This window comes from Pezoporus flaviventris, unplaced genomic scaffold, assembly GCF_033815535.1.
Source record: "Pezoporus flaviventris isolate CSIRO_AGI_PZ_B2104156 unplaced genomic scaffold, CSIRO_AGI_Pfla_v1 ptg000037l, whole genome shotgun sequence".
Lineage (NCBI taxonomy): Eukaryota > Metazoa > Chordata > Aves > Psittaciformes > Psittacidae > Pezoporus > Pezoporus flaviventris.
Genome location: NW_026892585.1, coordinates 7,193,600 through 7,210,549, shown reverse-complemented (window position 1 = coordinate 7,210,549; position 16,950 = coordinate 7,193,600). Strand labels below are relative to the sequence as shown.

The 16,950-nt window shown below is 38.5% G+C and overlaps 1 protein-coding gene across 2 annotated transcripts in view; it reads left to right on the top strand.

The window, feature by feature from the left end:
* The window catches only part of CNTNAP2 (contactin associated protein 2), a 1,009,321-nt gene that overhangs the window by 713,976 nt on the left and 278,395 nt on the right, over positions 1–16,950 (top strand). For both annotated transcript variants that reach the window (XM_061464593.1, XM_061464594.1), the window contains exon 13: positions 7,530–7,718. In XM_061464593.1, the coding sequence (XP_061320577.1) occupies positions 7,530–7,718 (189 nt within the window). The remainder of the gene's footprint in view (positions 1–7,529; positions 7,719–16,950) is intronic.

Here is a 16,950-nt window from a genome sequence, read left to right as displayed (position 1 = left end):
TAGTTTCAAATTGCTATATATAATTTGAAACTTTTATATATATACACATATAGAGATGCAAAAAACAAAGGGGGGGGGAAGGAGGGAGAAGAGGGATTTGCCTACTGTTATTTTTTTCTCATCCATTGTATGTATCACATCTTGTGTCTTACAACATTGCCTCAAGAAATGCTTGTTTTAATCACACTGATGACTGTTGTGGTACCATCCCACACAATTCTCCAGAAATTGAACTACCAGTTATGTTCTTACCAAAAATAAAATTGGAGATCTCATAATACAAGATGATTACAATTGTGATATTTATCCTCCCTAGAAGGCAGTCCACTTTTCAATGGGCTGTCTCATATGATGTCTTGAGTGATTTGTAGCGCAGCATATTGTAGAACACATTGCAGTAATCTAATTTGAAGTGACAAATGCACTGCTGATGGTAAAAATCATGATGTCTAGTAAAGAGCTAACTCCAGGCTGACATGTGTGAGGGAAACACATTCCTAAATGTTGATGCAATGCAGTTGTCAAACAGTAGTTAGAAATCCAATAGGGCCCACGGGCATCAGTTCTCAACAACAAATGCAGAGCACCCAGCAGCAGATGGAGATGGATGTAATTTTTGTTATATTCTGAAATGGTTTCCCCCGTCTTTGTCGTAAGTATTGCCTTACATTTATGTTTCAGCTGACTATCCCTTCCTTCTATGTGATCTGAATGCTAAATGCACACTGTTTAAAGAAGACACAGAGGGGAGGTATCAGCAGTGTCAAGATGGTCATGAGTATAGATTACTTACCCATGCTTGTCTTCCTACAAGTTCGTGCCAAGGAAGAGACTTGGGGCAGAACTATTGTCAACCAGCAACATTTTGTACAAAAAGTAATTAGCCATTACTATGTCGTGATCCAGAGACAGCCATCTAGAAAAAGTGCCCTCAGCTTGAGGGTTAAAATTCCTAGCCTGTCCATTTTGCCTGTGGCTGATGGACAGAGCACACTATGAATGTTGGTGTGCACTTGCAGTCTTTCCTTTTGGACTTGTAAATAGCGACAGTCATCAAAGGAATAGGAATTATTTGATGTGCTCAGGCTTTCTCAAAACAGCCTTCTCTGGGGCTTCAACTGGGAACCAGTGTGTGGTTGAGTATGATGAAATCTATACCAGATAAAATTTATCAAGGCTGTCAGACAGATTTTAGGTCATGAAAGTGCATCCATCAAAGAAGCCACTGATTTCTTTCAGACAGAGAATGATCTTTTCTGAGAAATAAAACTGGTTTCTGATTCCTTTAAATTACCAAGTAAAATAGTGTCTGATGCCCTCTCACGCCCCCCCAAAAGTAACAGTGATAACTAACTGTAAATTAAAGTGGAAGTTAAAAAGCCATGTTCAGACCTCTCGAGTTCATGCATTATGTTTTCTGAAGTTTATTTTCCAAAGTTATTTCCAGTTAAACATCATAACCAAAGATTACTTGATTTGCTTGTCGGAAGCCAGTTTTCTTGCTTGAGAGAGCCTTAAGCAGATGAATGAGGAAAATTCAGGAACAGGAGAGAATAAGCATTTGGAAGATAGTGACATCACCGTGGGTTGAGTCTGAAGTGGAAAAATCACTTAAGTTAATACTTGATTCAATCATTTGAATAGCTGATCATCAAGGAAATTTTGAAGTTTTACTTTTTGATAGTGGATCATTAATAATAATTATTATTTAATTAATTCCTAAGTCAACCATTTAACTTTTTATTAGTGAAGAACAGCTAGTAGGTAGGCAGGACTGTACTTAAGTCATTGCAATTGAAAGGTGTTTTCAGCAAATCATGGCACTTCTATTTCCTTTGGAGGAAACAGGTGGTCATTTTGCTTTTTGGGGGTTTTGAAGTAATTCTTATAGTGAGATTAATTAATTTAACTTCTGTCAGTGGAAGATGAAGTGCTTCCATAGAGTAATGTACAGAGTAAATTACAGGGAGCCTATTTGCTTTATAATTGTATCAAATGTCTTAGCAGTTTGGATCTAATTAGAGTCTTCTTAGTGAAAACCATTATGAATTCTGTTAAGAATCTATGACTACCGGTTTTCTGCATTCTGTTCGAAGAAAATTAGGCTCCCTCTTTACTGCCAGAAACAAAATAATGGAAGAAACGTTTTTCATATCTATTTTCCTGTACAACTGGAATACCTATGTAACATTAAAAAAGAGCTAAGAAGAAATACATCTGAACAAAGAACTGCTCATCTGGGAGAGCCTTATTTTCCTGACGTGTAGCAGTTAGCTTGTGTTGGTACCCCATCCTCCGGTGGGAAAGCCAGTGTCAGCCTAATGTATGCATTACTTTCCTGGTTCATCTTGCTACAAAAGATTAAATTCTGTTCTCCACCTAAAACTAGTATTCAACAATATTGTTTATAAGGAAAGTGTAGTGGATCCATTCCAAATTTATAGCAGTCGTCTCAGTGGCAGAATTCCTTTTCTAAGACTTCACAACAAGTAATTCTCGTGCAATGGGGCTAAGAAGTGTTTGGGGCTTTAAATGATCTTTTACAAAATCAGTCTGTCTTAGAATAAATTAATAATGGAATAATGCAAATGCTCAGAATTTCAGTGTATCTGAAATTAATTGAAATCTGTGCATAGGATTAACTTTGGGCAGAAGCTGAATCCAGTTAATCCAATTGGCAATGATGCTTTACCTATTTATGATTGTATAATCTATTCTGAAGTCAGGTCAGCCAGTCAGGTAACTCTTGTCATATCAATGTTGTTACGATATCAAAAGAAGCTGTTGCTATCCAGCCTAGCTCCTTAAACTACGTCACAATTGAGAAGTCTCCTGGCTTGTATGAGCTCATGATGTGAGATTGACCATAAGCACAAGTTGTACAGTAACATGAAGATTTTCACTGTGTACTTTTTTGTTTGACTCCCATGTCTTTTACCAAAATTCCATGGCCCTTCTCTGTAGTACTACTGCATTTTTGTAATTAGAACATACTTAATATCCCTTTAAACACTAGCTTTTAACTTCCTGTTACCGTGTCTGCAATAAAGAAATATTATGAGAAGCCATATTAGCCTTAAATTAACTAATCTCAACACGTATTCATTTTAATATAGTTTTTAATGAAAAAGGTAATAAGCATATACAGTATTTTACAGATGATGCTATTCAACGGCATTATAATTAAATGATGTCTGCTTCTTATAGGTGTGTTTGGCTGTTCAGAAGTCATATACACAGCTCTGATGGACAACGAATTGTCTCTAAACACTTGTTAGAAGTAGCCATATGTTATGCTTTCTTAAAATAATTGCCAGTGTATTAGGGGAATCATAGAATCACAGAAAGGGTTGGGTTGGAAAGGACTTCAAGATCACCTAGTTCCAACCCCCTCCCATGGGCAGGGTCATCTCACACTAGATCATGTCGCCCAAGGCTCTGTCCAACCTGGCCTTGAACACTGCCAGGCTGTGGTGACTGTAATTGCCAGGGTTATATATCACATTACAGTTACCTAGGATAGATTTTTCAGTTTTGTGTACCTTACATAATATTTCTGTGTACTATTGACAGAAATTGAGAGGTAGCTCTTCTTGGAGATTTTGATACATTAACTATGACTACTGCATTCTTTTCTCAGCTGCATGGGAATTATTCCATAAAAGGTGATGATACAGGTTTTGAGATAGTATGAATTATCTGTGTTACCTTCTTTTTAAGGGAAGTTGGCTTCAAGCAGTTTACTGATTAAATCTTTCTGAAGAATGGTCTCAAGTAACAAGCAGTTTCTGAGAAGTTTGCATTATTGTTAAGCTAGAAGTTTGTAATCAGCACACAACACAAGGTTGTGATTCTTGCCTGGCAACTTTCTCCTTTAAGTCTTTCCATACATCTTAAGGCTGTTCCCAGTGGTATAACTGTATGAGATGCAGGAGTCTGCTCTTGGTGTTAAGGGGAGGTGAGTTTTCAGCTGTGTCCATGTTACACTGTCTGTATGCTTTTCTGGCTGAAGGAAGACCCTGTCATTCCAGATTTCTCGGTCCATGCATCATGGCAGGGCTTTTTAGTTAAATCAGAAAAATGTATGAAGAGTGTGAAATCCCCCACCCAGACAAGGAGCTTCCTTCCTTCCTTTATGTCAGCCACAACTTTTCCTCCACGCTCCAGGCACAGACCTTTCTTCTTCCAGATTTTGGATGAGCCAGTTTGCTGAATGTCAAGAAACTGGCAGCCTCTGTGCATCCTTTGCTTATTATCCTATGCGTGTCTGACAAAACTGATTTCAGGCTTGACAGTGGAAGTGCCCTGTGCACTGGTAAGCCGGTAAATTCTTCCTTGCTACAATCAAGTGCTCATCAGTCAGGCTGGACAGAGCCTTGGGCAAGATCTAGTGTTAGGCATCCGTGCCCATGGCAAGAGGTTGAAATTTAAGGTCCTTTCCAACCCAGACCATTCTGTGATTCTGTGATCAGTCATTTGAGCCAGTCTGTAAACAAGGTAAGGTGGAGGTGTAGTGGGAGCTATTGTTTCCTTCCAGTAGCTGGTCAGGTATACCCTAATCAATCTGCCATCATCTTCTAGACAGCAGGAAGAGATGGAGATGCTCTTTTAGAAACCCTTATTGACCTAATGCACATGTGTATAAAAAGATATGTTGCAAGGTGTAACCATGTTTTCTCTATTAGTAGTGCTTGCACTTCAACAGGAAGATCCTGAAGTTGTTCAGGGGATGTGTTTGACTGACACAAAGGTGTTTCTGTCTTCTTTCATATGGTATGCAATGCAGAAGCCTGCAACTCCCTCACTGGGGGGGAAGCGTCAGGGCTGCATTAAATAAAATCCAGTATCCAAAAGGAGTACCCTTCACAAACATAATGCTGAAGACAGCTCCTATTGCTAATAACATTCCTATGGCTTCTTAATAGCTAGTCTAGGAATTTTTTCTCATTCCAGATGAGACTAACTGGCATAATGCATGCCGTACTAACACATTAGAGTTCTTACATGTCCAGTGTTTTCTGCCAGAATTGAGACATTGCTGTCAGTGACTGTGTAATCAATCCTTTCTTGAAAATGAAGCTGCAGTAAACTTCCATCTGAGGCTTTTAACAAAACTATGTTATGTTCTCTGCGTAATGTGACAGATGACAATTACGATTTTTTCCTTGGTACCTGGAGTTATACTAAAGCTATACAGCAATAGGAATGCCACTTCTTTCTTTCCCCTCCCTTTTTTGTAAAAATTGCTTCCTTTCCTGGTGCAAGAATAGTATAGTTTGATACAGAGCTTTGGACTAAAGATATGAATATTAACATAATAACCATCTTGCATCACCTGCTGAATTTCATCTCATTTGGCTAGTGATGTGTACTCCCTGCGGAGGAGTTGTCGGCTCTGCTTACCTTATCTCTGAACATTTGATTAGAGAGAATTGCACTGTATCGGTTACAAACACATGCGTCCACATGCCTCCTTTTAATCCAAAATAGCCTGACACTATGCAGTGAAAATTAAGACTGGAAAATAGGGTGGAGTGCAGAGTCTTGGAGATAATTGTGGCATTGAAAGGTAACTTTACTCTGGATCACGCCCAGAACTCATCAGTGTACGTAAGCACTTTGCTGAGAACTTGGTGAAGAAGTACTGAAGCACTTCTTGAGTATGCCTCAGTTGATGACAGGAGTTTCATGTAGTTAAGGTACTGAACCACGCTATATCAGGCCATAAGTTTTGGGATGACCCAGAGATGTGTATGAACAGGCATGGGATTTAGATAGAGGAATTGAAAACATACTGCTATGTACTACATTTTATGGGGTTTATTGCTGTAAGGCACATCTGTCAGGTGAATTAGTGTTCTTTGAGACTGCCTGAGGATTCCCTTGGAGAATCTGGTTTTTCAAAGTTAGCAGCATGGCATGTTTCATCTCCCCATCCATGGAAGGACGACTGTGGTCAGTGATGTGGCTGTACAGAAACAGCTGAACCATCTGGGGCAAAGGCCTGGCTGGCTCACCTGGAAAACAGGGCTTTTTAGCAAGTCAGTTCAAGGCATGAGGATAGGCTCTTAAATGCTTCCTAAAATTATGCATTTCCTATTCAAAGAAACGTTTCTTTGACTTGGCCCTCAGTAGTAGAAGTATGTAAAACAACAGAAAGAAAAGTTAAAAGAGAAACAACTTAAAATGTGGAAGATCAATACATGATAAAGACCAGTGACAAAGCCTGCTGCACTTCTAGAGTGCTCTGTGGTGATCTGTTTAAGGGTAATTATAGAAAAAAAGAAAAACTTGTGTGTTTCATTTATAAAGGAGGATTAACCTGTTTCAGTCCTGAGCTATCTTGAGGTGGACAATGTGAGTAGTAAGTATCAGCTGAAACAGTGCTTGCTTACACTGGTAGCTAGTCAACTTGAATTTAAAAGTTCTTCATACCCAAGTGATAGAATAGGACTGTTACAGGAAAAAAGTCATCTCTAACATTAACTGAATCTTCATTGTTTTAATTCTGAAACTCTCAGGTATTTATATTTTCCTTTCATTTTGGTTCTGTGGAATGTCTGTCTAAGAAAAAGTAGTGGTTGGTCTGTAACAGTAAAATTTCTGTGCCTTTTCTTTATTTCCTTTCTAAACTACCTTGCAACTCCCACAAATCCTCCAACAAAAGGAGTGTGGAGCGTGTTGCTTTATTATTATGGTATCTTATCTTAAATCTCCTCTGGTAGCTACTGACAAACGGTAGTAACACTTTTAGCGATTTGCTGTTTGGCAATTTAAAGCAATATAGTGAATACAGGGTCTGTTGTGGGCTGGGTATTGCACAGTTTTTTGCATGTGCATGAGGCTGTGGGAAGTGTTGAGATACAGCCGGTGCTGCTGTGCCTCTTATCAGCAAAATACGATTGTCCTTCTGCTTTCCTTTTGATTTTTCACAACTAAGCAGAAGCCCTATTTCCATTGTCTCCTACTGCTATTGTATCTTATGTTGATATCCATACCATAACCCCAATCAATGAGGTCATCTGGTGCTGCTATTGTAAAATATTCAAGTCTCAATAAGCATTAGTTTTGGTGTACCCTAGGAACACACCTGGAGTTAAAAGTGTGGAAACCTTCATAAACTGCAGTGTTTTCAGTATTAATCACTAAACAGTGCAATCGCAGAATGGCACATCCCTGTTGTTACAGTAGCTCGTCTTTAGTGCCTCAACCTTGTGTCCTTCTAATCAATTTCTGATTAAAGCTAGTCCTTATTAGTACCATATGTCACTATTAGCATCAGTTGCTCAAGGAAGTCTCCTTGCACTGTATATTGGCTGTCAAAACTGCAAAGGCAGTCAAGGTTTCTTCCTGTGATCAGTTCATGGTTGCTGGAACTGTACTCTCTCATGATGACTTTCCACATGCAATACCCTTTTTCCCTACTACCTTGCAGGACATTTTTGTCTTCTGTCAAAGGCCTGGATTTATTTGATTCAGTTCCACTGTCTGTTTTTCACCAGTCCTTGTATTTTTCCTCTCTCTTTCAGAGGATAAAGTATGGACAACTGTGTACCATGATCTGCCAGTGCAGACTTCTGTGGGAGTACAGTTATCTGTACTGCAGCTCAACTACAGTGCGACGATGGACCAGATTTCTGCCATTACCAGTAGTGCTGAATACTGTGAGCAGTTCATCTCCTATTCTTGCAAGATGTCCCGGTTGCTGAATACACCAGGTAGGCTGAGAACAGAGGATCAGTCAAAAACGGTATTAAAGAACTTTAGTTGAACTATTCATCAGGTATTGCTGTTAGACCAGTCCATTAAGTGAACATACTCCTTTCTTCTCCTTCACTGAATTTCACAAAGAGGTTAATGGTTGAAAATACTTTCTTAAGAAATTTTGCCTGTTTGCTTACTACTAAAATGAGTTTTGTTGCACCATGAATCTGTGTGATCTTGTCTCAGATCTGTTGCTTCGCAAAGCAGGAAGCTTTTGGTAAGCAGGGTAGCTTTGAAAGTTTAATCAATAGAGGCATTGAAAAATTGCTTTGAACTTCATCTTGGTTTTCTGGTTGTCAGTTTTCATATGCTACGGTCAGCAAGAGCACTGGTTGAATGAGCGTTGGAATTTTCCCACTAATATCTCTGAAACGTTTTTTTTAAACACAGAATATTTTGGGTAATCAGGTGCTTTACACATTGTAGAGATTGACATGGTCAGTGATGCAGTTGTGTGAGAAATCTGATACATGATTACCTACAAGTTGATTCATTATAGGTCTCTCCTTCCACTGTGTAGCTTTACTGGAAGAAAACAGTTCTGGTACTGCTTGCCGTATGTGCCTCCTCAACAAGTCTTATCTGTAACTGTTGAAGGCAAAAGTATTAGTTGTTCCAGAATCAGTAAAAGAGCACATAAAGAAGAAATTTGGATTTAGAAACTCTTTTACTATGCACCTATATTTATGCTCTAATTGAGTATGATAGCATTTGACATTGGACTTAATGAAAACAGGGTTATAAGTGCAAATATAGAATACATTTTTTTTTAATTGTGAAATGAGTTCATTGTGATAAAAGAAATCACATGCACTTCAGATGAAACTAATGGCTGGATGCTTACAGAGTTATGCTTTAAGCTGTTTCCCCTGACAAATTTATTTTGCTGTATTTTCTTATGGTGCTATAGATAAGGATTCATTTGAAATGCATGTGCATCTTATCCTTATTTCCATAAGCATTCTGTTAGTTAATAGATACTGTAATGCTTGTTACTCCTCTCCCTCCTCCCTGCTGTTTTTGAACTATTCCTAATGCACGGTTTGTCTCCGTTGCTATTATTTTGCTTAATTTAGCATAGCACAGAGACTCTGCAAAGTGGAAAATTATTTCTTCTTTCTCGGGCCTTAATGTATAGATAGGATCCTGAATCATGTTCAGAACTAGAAGCGTTGTGATTGGATTCTGCTGATGGATACAAGCTCCCTGCTTGCATATCTTTCAAAAAGTAGTCTATGGATATATCTTTGGGCAGGTATTCAGAGGGCGAATTTCCTTGGGGATGGAGCTGGAGATAATGTGCATAGAAAGCTCATCGGTTAGACGCGGTGTTAGATTCTCCTTCTTTAAATGTGTCAGACTATCATCAGAAAGCCAAAATTAATTAGGATAGCTTGGTGGGAAGAAAAAAAGCAAGCACATCTCTACTGGAGTCTCACAAAACCCAATAAAATTAGAGGTACACTGGAAGTTCCTGGGGAAGCCATTTTCAAGCAGGGAGCCTGGAGTCTTTGTGTCAATTAACTGCATACTGAGGAGATCTCTGTTCAGTTCCTGACTGGTACAATTTCCTCTATGGCTTTATTTAGTTTGGATTTTTAATGTTTCTTTCCAGTTCACTCAACATGAGTCTGATGATTTTTTTGTTGTCTGTATTGTCTAGATGCGATATTTAGAACAGGAATTCCTGTGCAAATATGCAGTTATTAGCACGATAGAGGCTTCATCTTGGCAATCCAAGTAACTATTTTTGTTAATAGATAAATGAATGTTAATATCTATTGTTAATAGATAAATGAATGAAATCCTAAGCCCATGAATTATAATTGCAATTTAATAATTAGCACGATAGAGGCTTCATCTTGGCAATCCAAGTAACTATTATTGTTAATAGATAAATGAATGTTAATACCTGTTGTTAATGATAAATGAATGAAATCCTAAGCCCATGAATTATAATTGCAACTTAATAATAGCATGCATGTAAATGGAAATTTGGGAGGGGGCGGTGTGACGCGGATAACCAAACAAAACCCAACACCAGACTTTTTGTTCTGTTTTGCTCTTTTACCTTTACATTTCTCATATCCTCTTCTTGTTTCTTTGGAAACTTTCATTTTTGATAAGCTAATGATATGTTTAGTACTGAGGATATGCAGAAAGCTGGCTGTTTTCCGAGTTCTTGATACCCATACATTTTCCATTTGGTATGGGAAGTACAGGACATTTTCCTCATTTCCAGACAGGAACTTGAGGTAGAAGAAAGTTCTTTTGTGTCCACTTATTAACAAGAAGGAAAGAGGCAATGAAGGATATAGAACCAGTTTGCTTTAATGGGAAGAAGCTTCCCTTCTTTGCTGTAAGAAACTAAGTGATATAGAGGACAGTAATACAGTATACTCCTAGAATGCAGGATGTTAGTGAATAAAATTGTATCTTCATCCAGGGTTGTCATTAGACTTCCTAATAACACTTGCTTGTGACTTCCTCAGTATGAAATTCTCCATGGGCCACTGATCTCAGCCTCTGCAATGGGGAGGAGACAGCATACTGGTTCTGCCATTCTTCCCTTCACCCTGGGAACTGAGGCCCTGAAGGGAGGTAGGCTGCTGTTTTCACAATATCTGTGAGTCTGTCATTTCCCAGAGCTGTAGGAGCTGTAACAAATAATCAGAATATGGGAGCTAAAAGCATAGATATAGAGAGCAGAATAAGATCTCTTGGTGTTGTGTTCCAATTTTTATTCCTATTCCTATTCACTGTGCCTGCAGGCAGCATATGAAAAGCATAAAGCAGAGTTACTGCAGTGCATGAGGTAGTGTTTCATGCCTGTTTGTCTTTGGAGGAAATGAGACACCAGCATCATGAATTCAGGAGTTTAACAGGTAAAATAGAAAACTTCATTTGCTGTTTGGTTGTTTTAGTTACAGTAAAGCAATTGTAATACCAGTAGTAAATAAGATATATGGGTAGACTGAGATAAAAACAAAAATAGCAATATGGTGTATTTCCTAAGGATCCATCCAAATCAGAGTTCACTATATTAATTTTCACATCACTAGGCATTAACTGATCTAGAGTGCCAGTTATAGGTATAATTCCTGCTTAAGAAGAGTTTTCTAAAAGAGCCTGAGAGAGGAATGGGATTTCTGCAGTCCGACAGTGATAAATGGAAGCTGCTCCAAAACTTGCTCAGGCTTTAGCATTCCATTCTCAATATTCTTTCAGAAAATATGCCTTAGGCTTTCATGTGTCTTGTCCAGCCTCAAAGAAACTTACTGATTGATCCCTTCTTCTTTGTCAATGTTCTAGAAAAACTGACTTCAATTTCTAGTGATTTTTTTTCAAGCAGAAGGGTGGCATGAGGAATGTCCTTGCTCTGCTCTGATGTACATGTTTGTGTCCTAGAAGTGGAAATCAACAGCTTTCAGAGATTCCTTTTTTCCTTAGTCATTGTCATGTTGCCATAAAAATGAAGCAGATATAAATTCATAGGTTAAATGTTTCTGATAAAATACATAGCAACCCTCCTAGCTAATTGTTAGGTAGATAAATGGTTAGTTAAGAGGTCTTTTTTTCCACTTGATGATTAATACACCCTTTTCTCGTGTCTTGGTTTCATGCTGCAGCTTTGCTTGTCTCTAAACTATTCCTTTGAGATGTTTTGATTCTGTGATCACTGAATCTCTTAGTTTCACTTCATCATTCTTTTAGCTGGTGAGCTTGCTTCTCTGATTTTCCAAGTCATCTTTGCTGTTGTGTAGGAATTAGACTTAATCTAGTAGTACTAAATGTAAAAGGCTGCATGTTGCTTTGTTAGTAATAATAGCAGCTGATAAGAGCTTTGTGAACATTAGAAGTCCTCTAAAGAAAGTGTAACTGCAGTGTGGTGAGTCCTGGTTTCCTTGCTATGACTTTATAAGTAAAAGTGGTGCATTCGAGTTTTAAGTTTGCAGTTATAGCCGAATGTTCCAAACTGGTTGTTTCTCATACCCCCTCAGTGACTGTGCTCTGCTTATTATGGGAAAAGATTAACCGTCTTTATTTCTTAAAAAGAAAATAGAGGAAGGCAATAATTGCCTCTTCTGTTTGTACTGAACCCCATTTTATAGAACTGTTTAAAACCATTCATGGTTATTGTTTTCACAGAAACACTCACAGACATTGTTTCTCCATGAACCCAGGCTGTTCTGGGGAAAGTCATCTTTCTTGATGAATGACCAAAACAGATGAGTTTACGAATTTCACAGACAGAATGGATCTAGATTGATATATCATTGCATGTCTTGACAAGAATTTCACTTTCACCTGCATCCTAGTTGCATTCACATTACCCTGAGTATTTTTCCTTATTCAGATATGCAGTAAAAATGTCCAGTGTTTCTTGTTTCATCCCCATTCCCGAGATGAATGCGTGTCATCAACCGCAGTATGAAGAATCAAACTAAGCATGCAGTTGAGAGGAGATGGCACTTTTCCAGTGCATAAACCAAAAGGATTGTAAGGCAGAACTCCATTCCCTAATATGCTTCGACTTCTCTTGGCCTTTTCTTCATTGCTCCGCATTGCCTTATAAGAAAAGTGCTCAGCTTTTACTGAAACATTGCTTGCCATGTTTTCATTGATGAGATGATACCATTTCAGTTCTCGATGCTGTGACGTTTACCAGTTATCTAAAGGTTGTAGTTAGGCTTTCCTAAATTCTAACTGGAGCTTTCCCAGCTGACAGTCTGGTGCGTTGAGCTCTGTCTTCTGTATTAGGTTTTGCATTTGGAAAGACTTTCTGTTTCTCAGGGGCCACTTTAAACAGCCCTTAGCTGATGTTTGGAGTTGGGAAGTGTTGTAACTGCCTTGTAAGAACTGTTTTTTGTTGCTAGTAATGCTATCAGATCCCACCCCCTATATCACACTTTCTTCATAGTGAGTTTATCAGATAAACCTCTGGAACACAGCAGAATGCATATGAACTTGAGAATGGATGTAGTGTGATCACTAACATGTCTATTTGAGGTATGAACAGCCCAAAATACATATTATTTCAGGAGTATGCTTGCATATGGTTTACTGCACTTTTTTATCCGCAATGTTATTTATCAAATCAGTGTATAAAAACGTTTTTTCTGAAACCAAGCACCTGAAGTAGTTTCCCCTTTTCACCTGGTGAATAATTCTGCATTAATTTTGCCTACTTTTCCCCATTTTCATTATAGCATACCCCATTTTTTCCATGAGTCACCTTCAGTGATTTCATGCTTTGCCCAGATGCATTTGTGGATGTTAAAACAGTGTCGCTCAGACCAGCTAACGTAACCTGAGTGTGTATAAGGACAGAGATTTACTAAAGATTAAAGGGATTATGCAGGAAGAGCCAAATATTTTAAAGTAAGGTTCACATAACATCACTGCCATTATAATCTGGGGGAGGAGAGTGTGTTATCCCCTTGAGCTTTTATGCCTGTACATGCTTGTGGCGTAAACCATATGTACCCACAGATGTCTTTGTGGAAATCTGTATACATGTAAGTATTTATGCAGAAGGAGTTGGCCTCCAGATACTGATCACTTCTTCTTTAGAAGAAATTACTCAACAAGACCCTGTTCAATGTCTCTTTTGAAATAATTGGTATGATTTGAGAAGATGAAAAAAAATAATGAATGTCTGATTTTCTGTAAGATAGGCATATTGTAATGAAAAACGGCATAGAGACAGTGGCTTCTATTTCAAGGAATTTGTGTTGCCAGCAAAAATGATTCATGATAGCTTCATTAGATCCTTGGAATAAGGAGTAGGAAAGAGATTTCTCTTGATTAATAGGAATAGGAATAAAATACTATCAAAGTTTCTGGAAAATGGTGTCCCTGCCCATGTAAGGGGGGGTTAGAACTAGATGATCTTAAGGTCCTTTCCAACCGTAACTGTTCTGTTCTATGGGTCTATGAAAAATGGATCTGCAGATTGGAAAACTAAAAATGAAAGTATGCTTGCCATATGTAATGGTGGAAATTAAACTTCAGATCTGGGTGTTTGTTGGCCAGTGCACTGATGCAGACAGAGCTGCTAGAAAGATGCAAAGGTTGAAATGCAGTCCAGCATTTCAGAAGCAGCAGCTAAGGATTCAGCATCAGTTACCAACTTAGTTGCTGAACTCTGAGTTTCAGAAAGTGGCAGCTGGTTAGTATATGCTGCAGTCTCAGTTACTTGAGAAAAGAGCCATTATTTTGCTTTCTACTGGAAGCCTACCCCAATACAGCTTTGCAAAAATAGCTGGACTGTTTTGCTAGTCAGCAAACATATACTCCACAGCTAATAGTGAGGTTTAACCCAGCTTTATTAAGGTCATGGGGATAAGTTCAAGACATATTTAATATCTGTCAAGCTATTTTTAAAATGACATGCCTAGCAAAGCACTTGTGTAGATGAATAATACATAATGAATCTGTTGTACCAAGCTAAAATTGTATCCACAAAAATACTTGTATCTTGGAACATACTATACTATTACATGGAATCTTGTCTTCCATCACATTCAGAACTAGTAATCTGCCTCCTGCTAACATTAGTCCACCTCAGAAGTTCTTTTTACCTGTTTTCCCTTTCCCCTTTACTCATTCTTGTTTGATGTTTTATTGTGTCTCTACCTCTGATATTTGTAACATATTCTGATTTCATACACACTTTTAAAAAAACTGAATCGTATTTACAGTGGTGTTGGTCCCGAGTGACACAGGAATAACAGATCAAGGCTGCTTTTATTTCTAATCATCTGTCCCCAGTGGCATGGACTGCATTTTCATCATACTTTTGCAAAGCAGTGTGTCAAGCAGCAGGAATGTTTGAAAGAGATACTGAACCAATTTCGTTTTCAGAAAATCTGAAGTTGCAAGGAGACTAGAAAAAATGTGAGACATATGAGATAATTTATCTGTGATGCTGCTCTGCACCAATATGCCAGTTCTTCACCCACAGACCTAGAAGTGTCTTAACAAAATCTCCACATGTTGGGTAGTTGGAAGTAACGAGAGTTTTTGTTTTGTTTGGATTGGAGGTTTGGTTTTGTTTGCGTAAAGATTTCTGTGCCAAGTGTGTTTGAATGTAGCGGTCCTGAGGAGCTGAGAGGATTGCTGGCCACAACTTCATGATCAATGCAGATCATTTACCGTGCTAAGCAGAGAGCAAGCTTCATTTCACTGAAGCAAAAACATCCTGACTCTTGCTATAATTGGTACTGCACCTTGATTTGTGGCCTGCTGGCCAAGTCTGTTCAAGGACAAGAAATCTGTAACACCAGCAAACATGAACACAGCAAAGTTTATGAACACAGCAAAACCAAAGAAAGATAATGAGTGGTAACTGAAAGTCTGGTAAAGGGCAAATTAGGTCTTTCCTCAGATAAGGTTTTACCCACAGAACATCTAAGATAGATCTTAGTTGGATCTTGGTTCATTATTAAAGCGAAGCAAGTGAATATATGCATATACATCAATGAGAACTGCATAGGTAATGGATCCGTGTTTGCATGCAGCATCCTAGTGTCAGTGTCTACTTTGGACTTACAGGCAGGTTTTGTGTTGTACAGAAACACCTGGACAAAAGAAAGATAATCCAGTTACCTATTATGTCAAATCATTCAGCATCCTCTGTGGCCTGTTGGTGTTTTGGATTGTATATGGATTCCAGTGAACACAAGAAAAATAATGAGCGATTCCAATGCTTATAGCATTACTGTTGTCAAGATTCATTTTTATTCAAAGTAATGCAAGTAATGCTTAGAGAAAAAGTTTGAATTGTTTTTTGAATGTCATGCTAACTTCAGTAATCCTTTTATTATATACCTGTTAATCAGAAACTCACTATCTGTATTTTAAAAGCAACACCCCCCACCCCCCCCCACCCCAGTAAAATTCCATTCAATTCAGTCTATTACAGGTTTCTTTTTCCCTGTCTCCCAAACTCTGTAGTCCTTGCTTGGAGTTATGACTGAGGCGTGATAATAGAATAGCTCCTCTTCTTTGTCAAAGACTGAAAAATAGCCATGCTTTCCTGCTGACAAACTCATGAATAAATAAGCTGAGCATATTCAAAACAGTGTAAAATAATTTCTGTCCTACTTCAGGATATTCTTTGAGATTTCTCTCAGATTAATTGCAGTGCAACAATAATAGCAGCAATGCGGACCTTACTGAAGTCCTATTTCCTGTATTAAGACTGCTTATTAATGGCATTTCACCAGAGTAGAGTGGTGAGCATCCTTTTAGCTGTTCTTTTATTCCTAATTGCCTCTGTATTTCATCAGTAAAAACAGTGGCATTTTCAGGTTGTCATGTTTTTATGTTCATAAGTCTCCCCACTCTCTTAGACATTTTAAGGTGTGCTTTGATTCATCAAGTATTTTGGTTTCAATAAGAAGGAATAGTTTTCAAACTTCAGATACATGGTGCTAGGTTCGAACGGTTTGGGAACTAAGGGGGAGTAACACTGAGTATCCAGCTCAGGGCAGGAACATTTGCACTGCTCCTCAGAGCCTTGATCTCCAAATACAGGCTAGGTATGTATGCCCTGAGTAACCTGACCACCCTGTTTGCTGCATGTCTGGATACCCTTCCAAGTTAAATGGATGGACATGAGTAGACAGGGAGTTATATGATAGATTCTCCAGTGAGAAATAAAGAAAGGCCAGAGTGGCAAAGCACTCCAGAAAGTACCCTTTCTTTGCAGTGAGGACTCCTGGGACTTGTATTGCCTGGGATCAGGACTGTGGGGAACACTGGGAGCCCTTAGCTCTGTTCAGCACTGCTGGATGGTGGTACAAACCCTGTCTAAAGCCACAAAAGACATCCTTACGTTGTGTAACAGGAGTAACTGAAAGTAAATGGCATACATGGTTGAGCACATCCTATCTTTCATGTGCAAGTGGCTTAGAATGGCAACAAAGGCATAATTCTTGTAGGAAGAATGTATTTCACGTTGCAGAAGCTTTTAGTAAATCACTCACGATCCTACAGACTAAAGGAGTAGCATGTTTGCAAGTCACAGAACATCTTGCAAGTGTGTTCCTGGTATAATAATTCATCTAAGACAGCAAGCAATAGCTTGCCTAGGTCTGTATCAAAGGGTAAAATCTGTAATTAATAAGAAATAAGTTTCTTTGAAGTTGAAGGGAAGTTACAGCATGATACCTTTTCTGT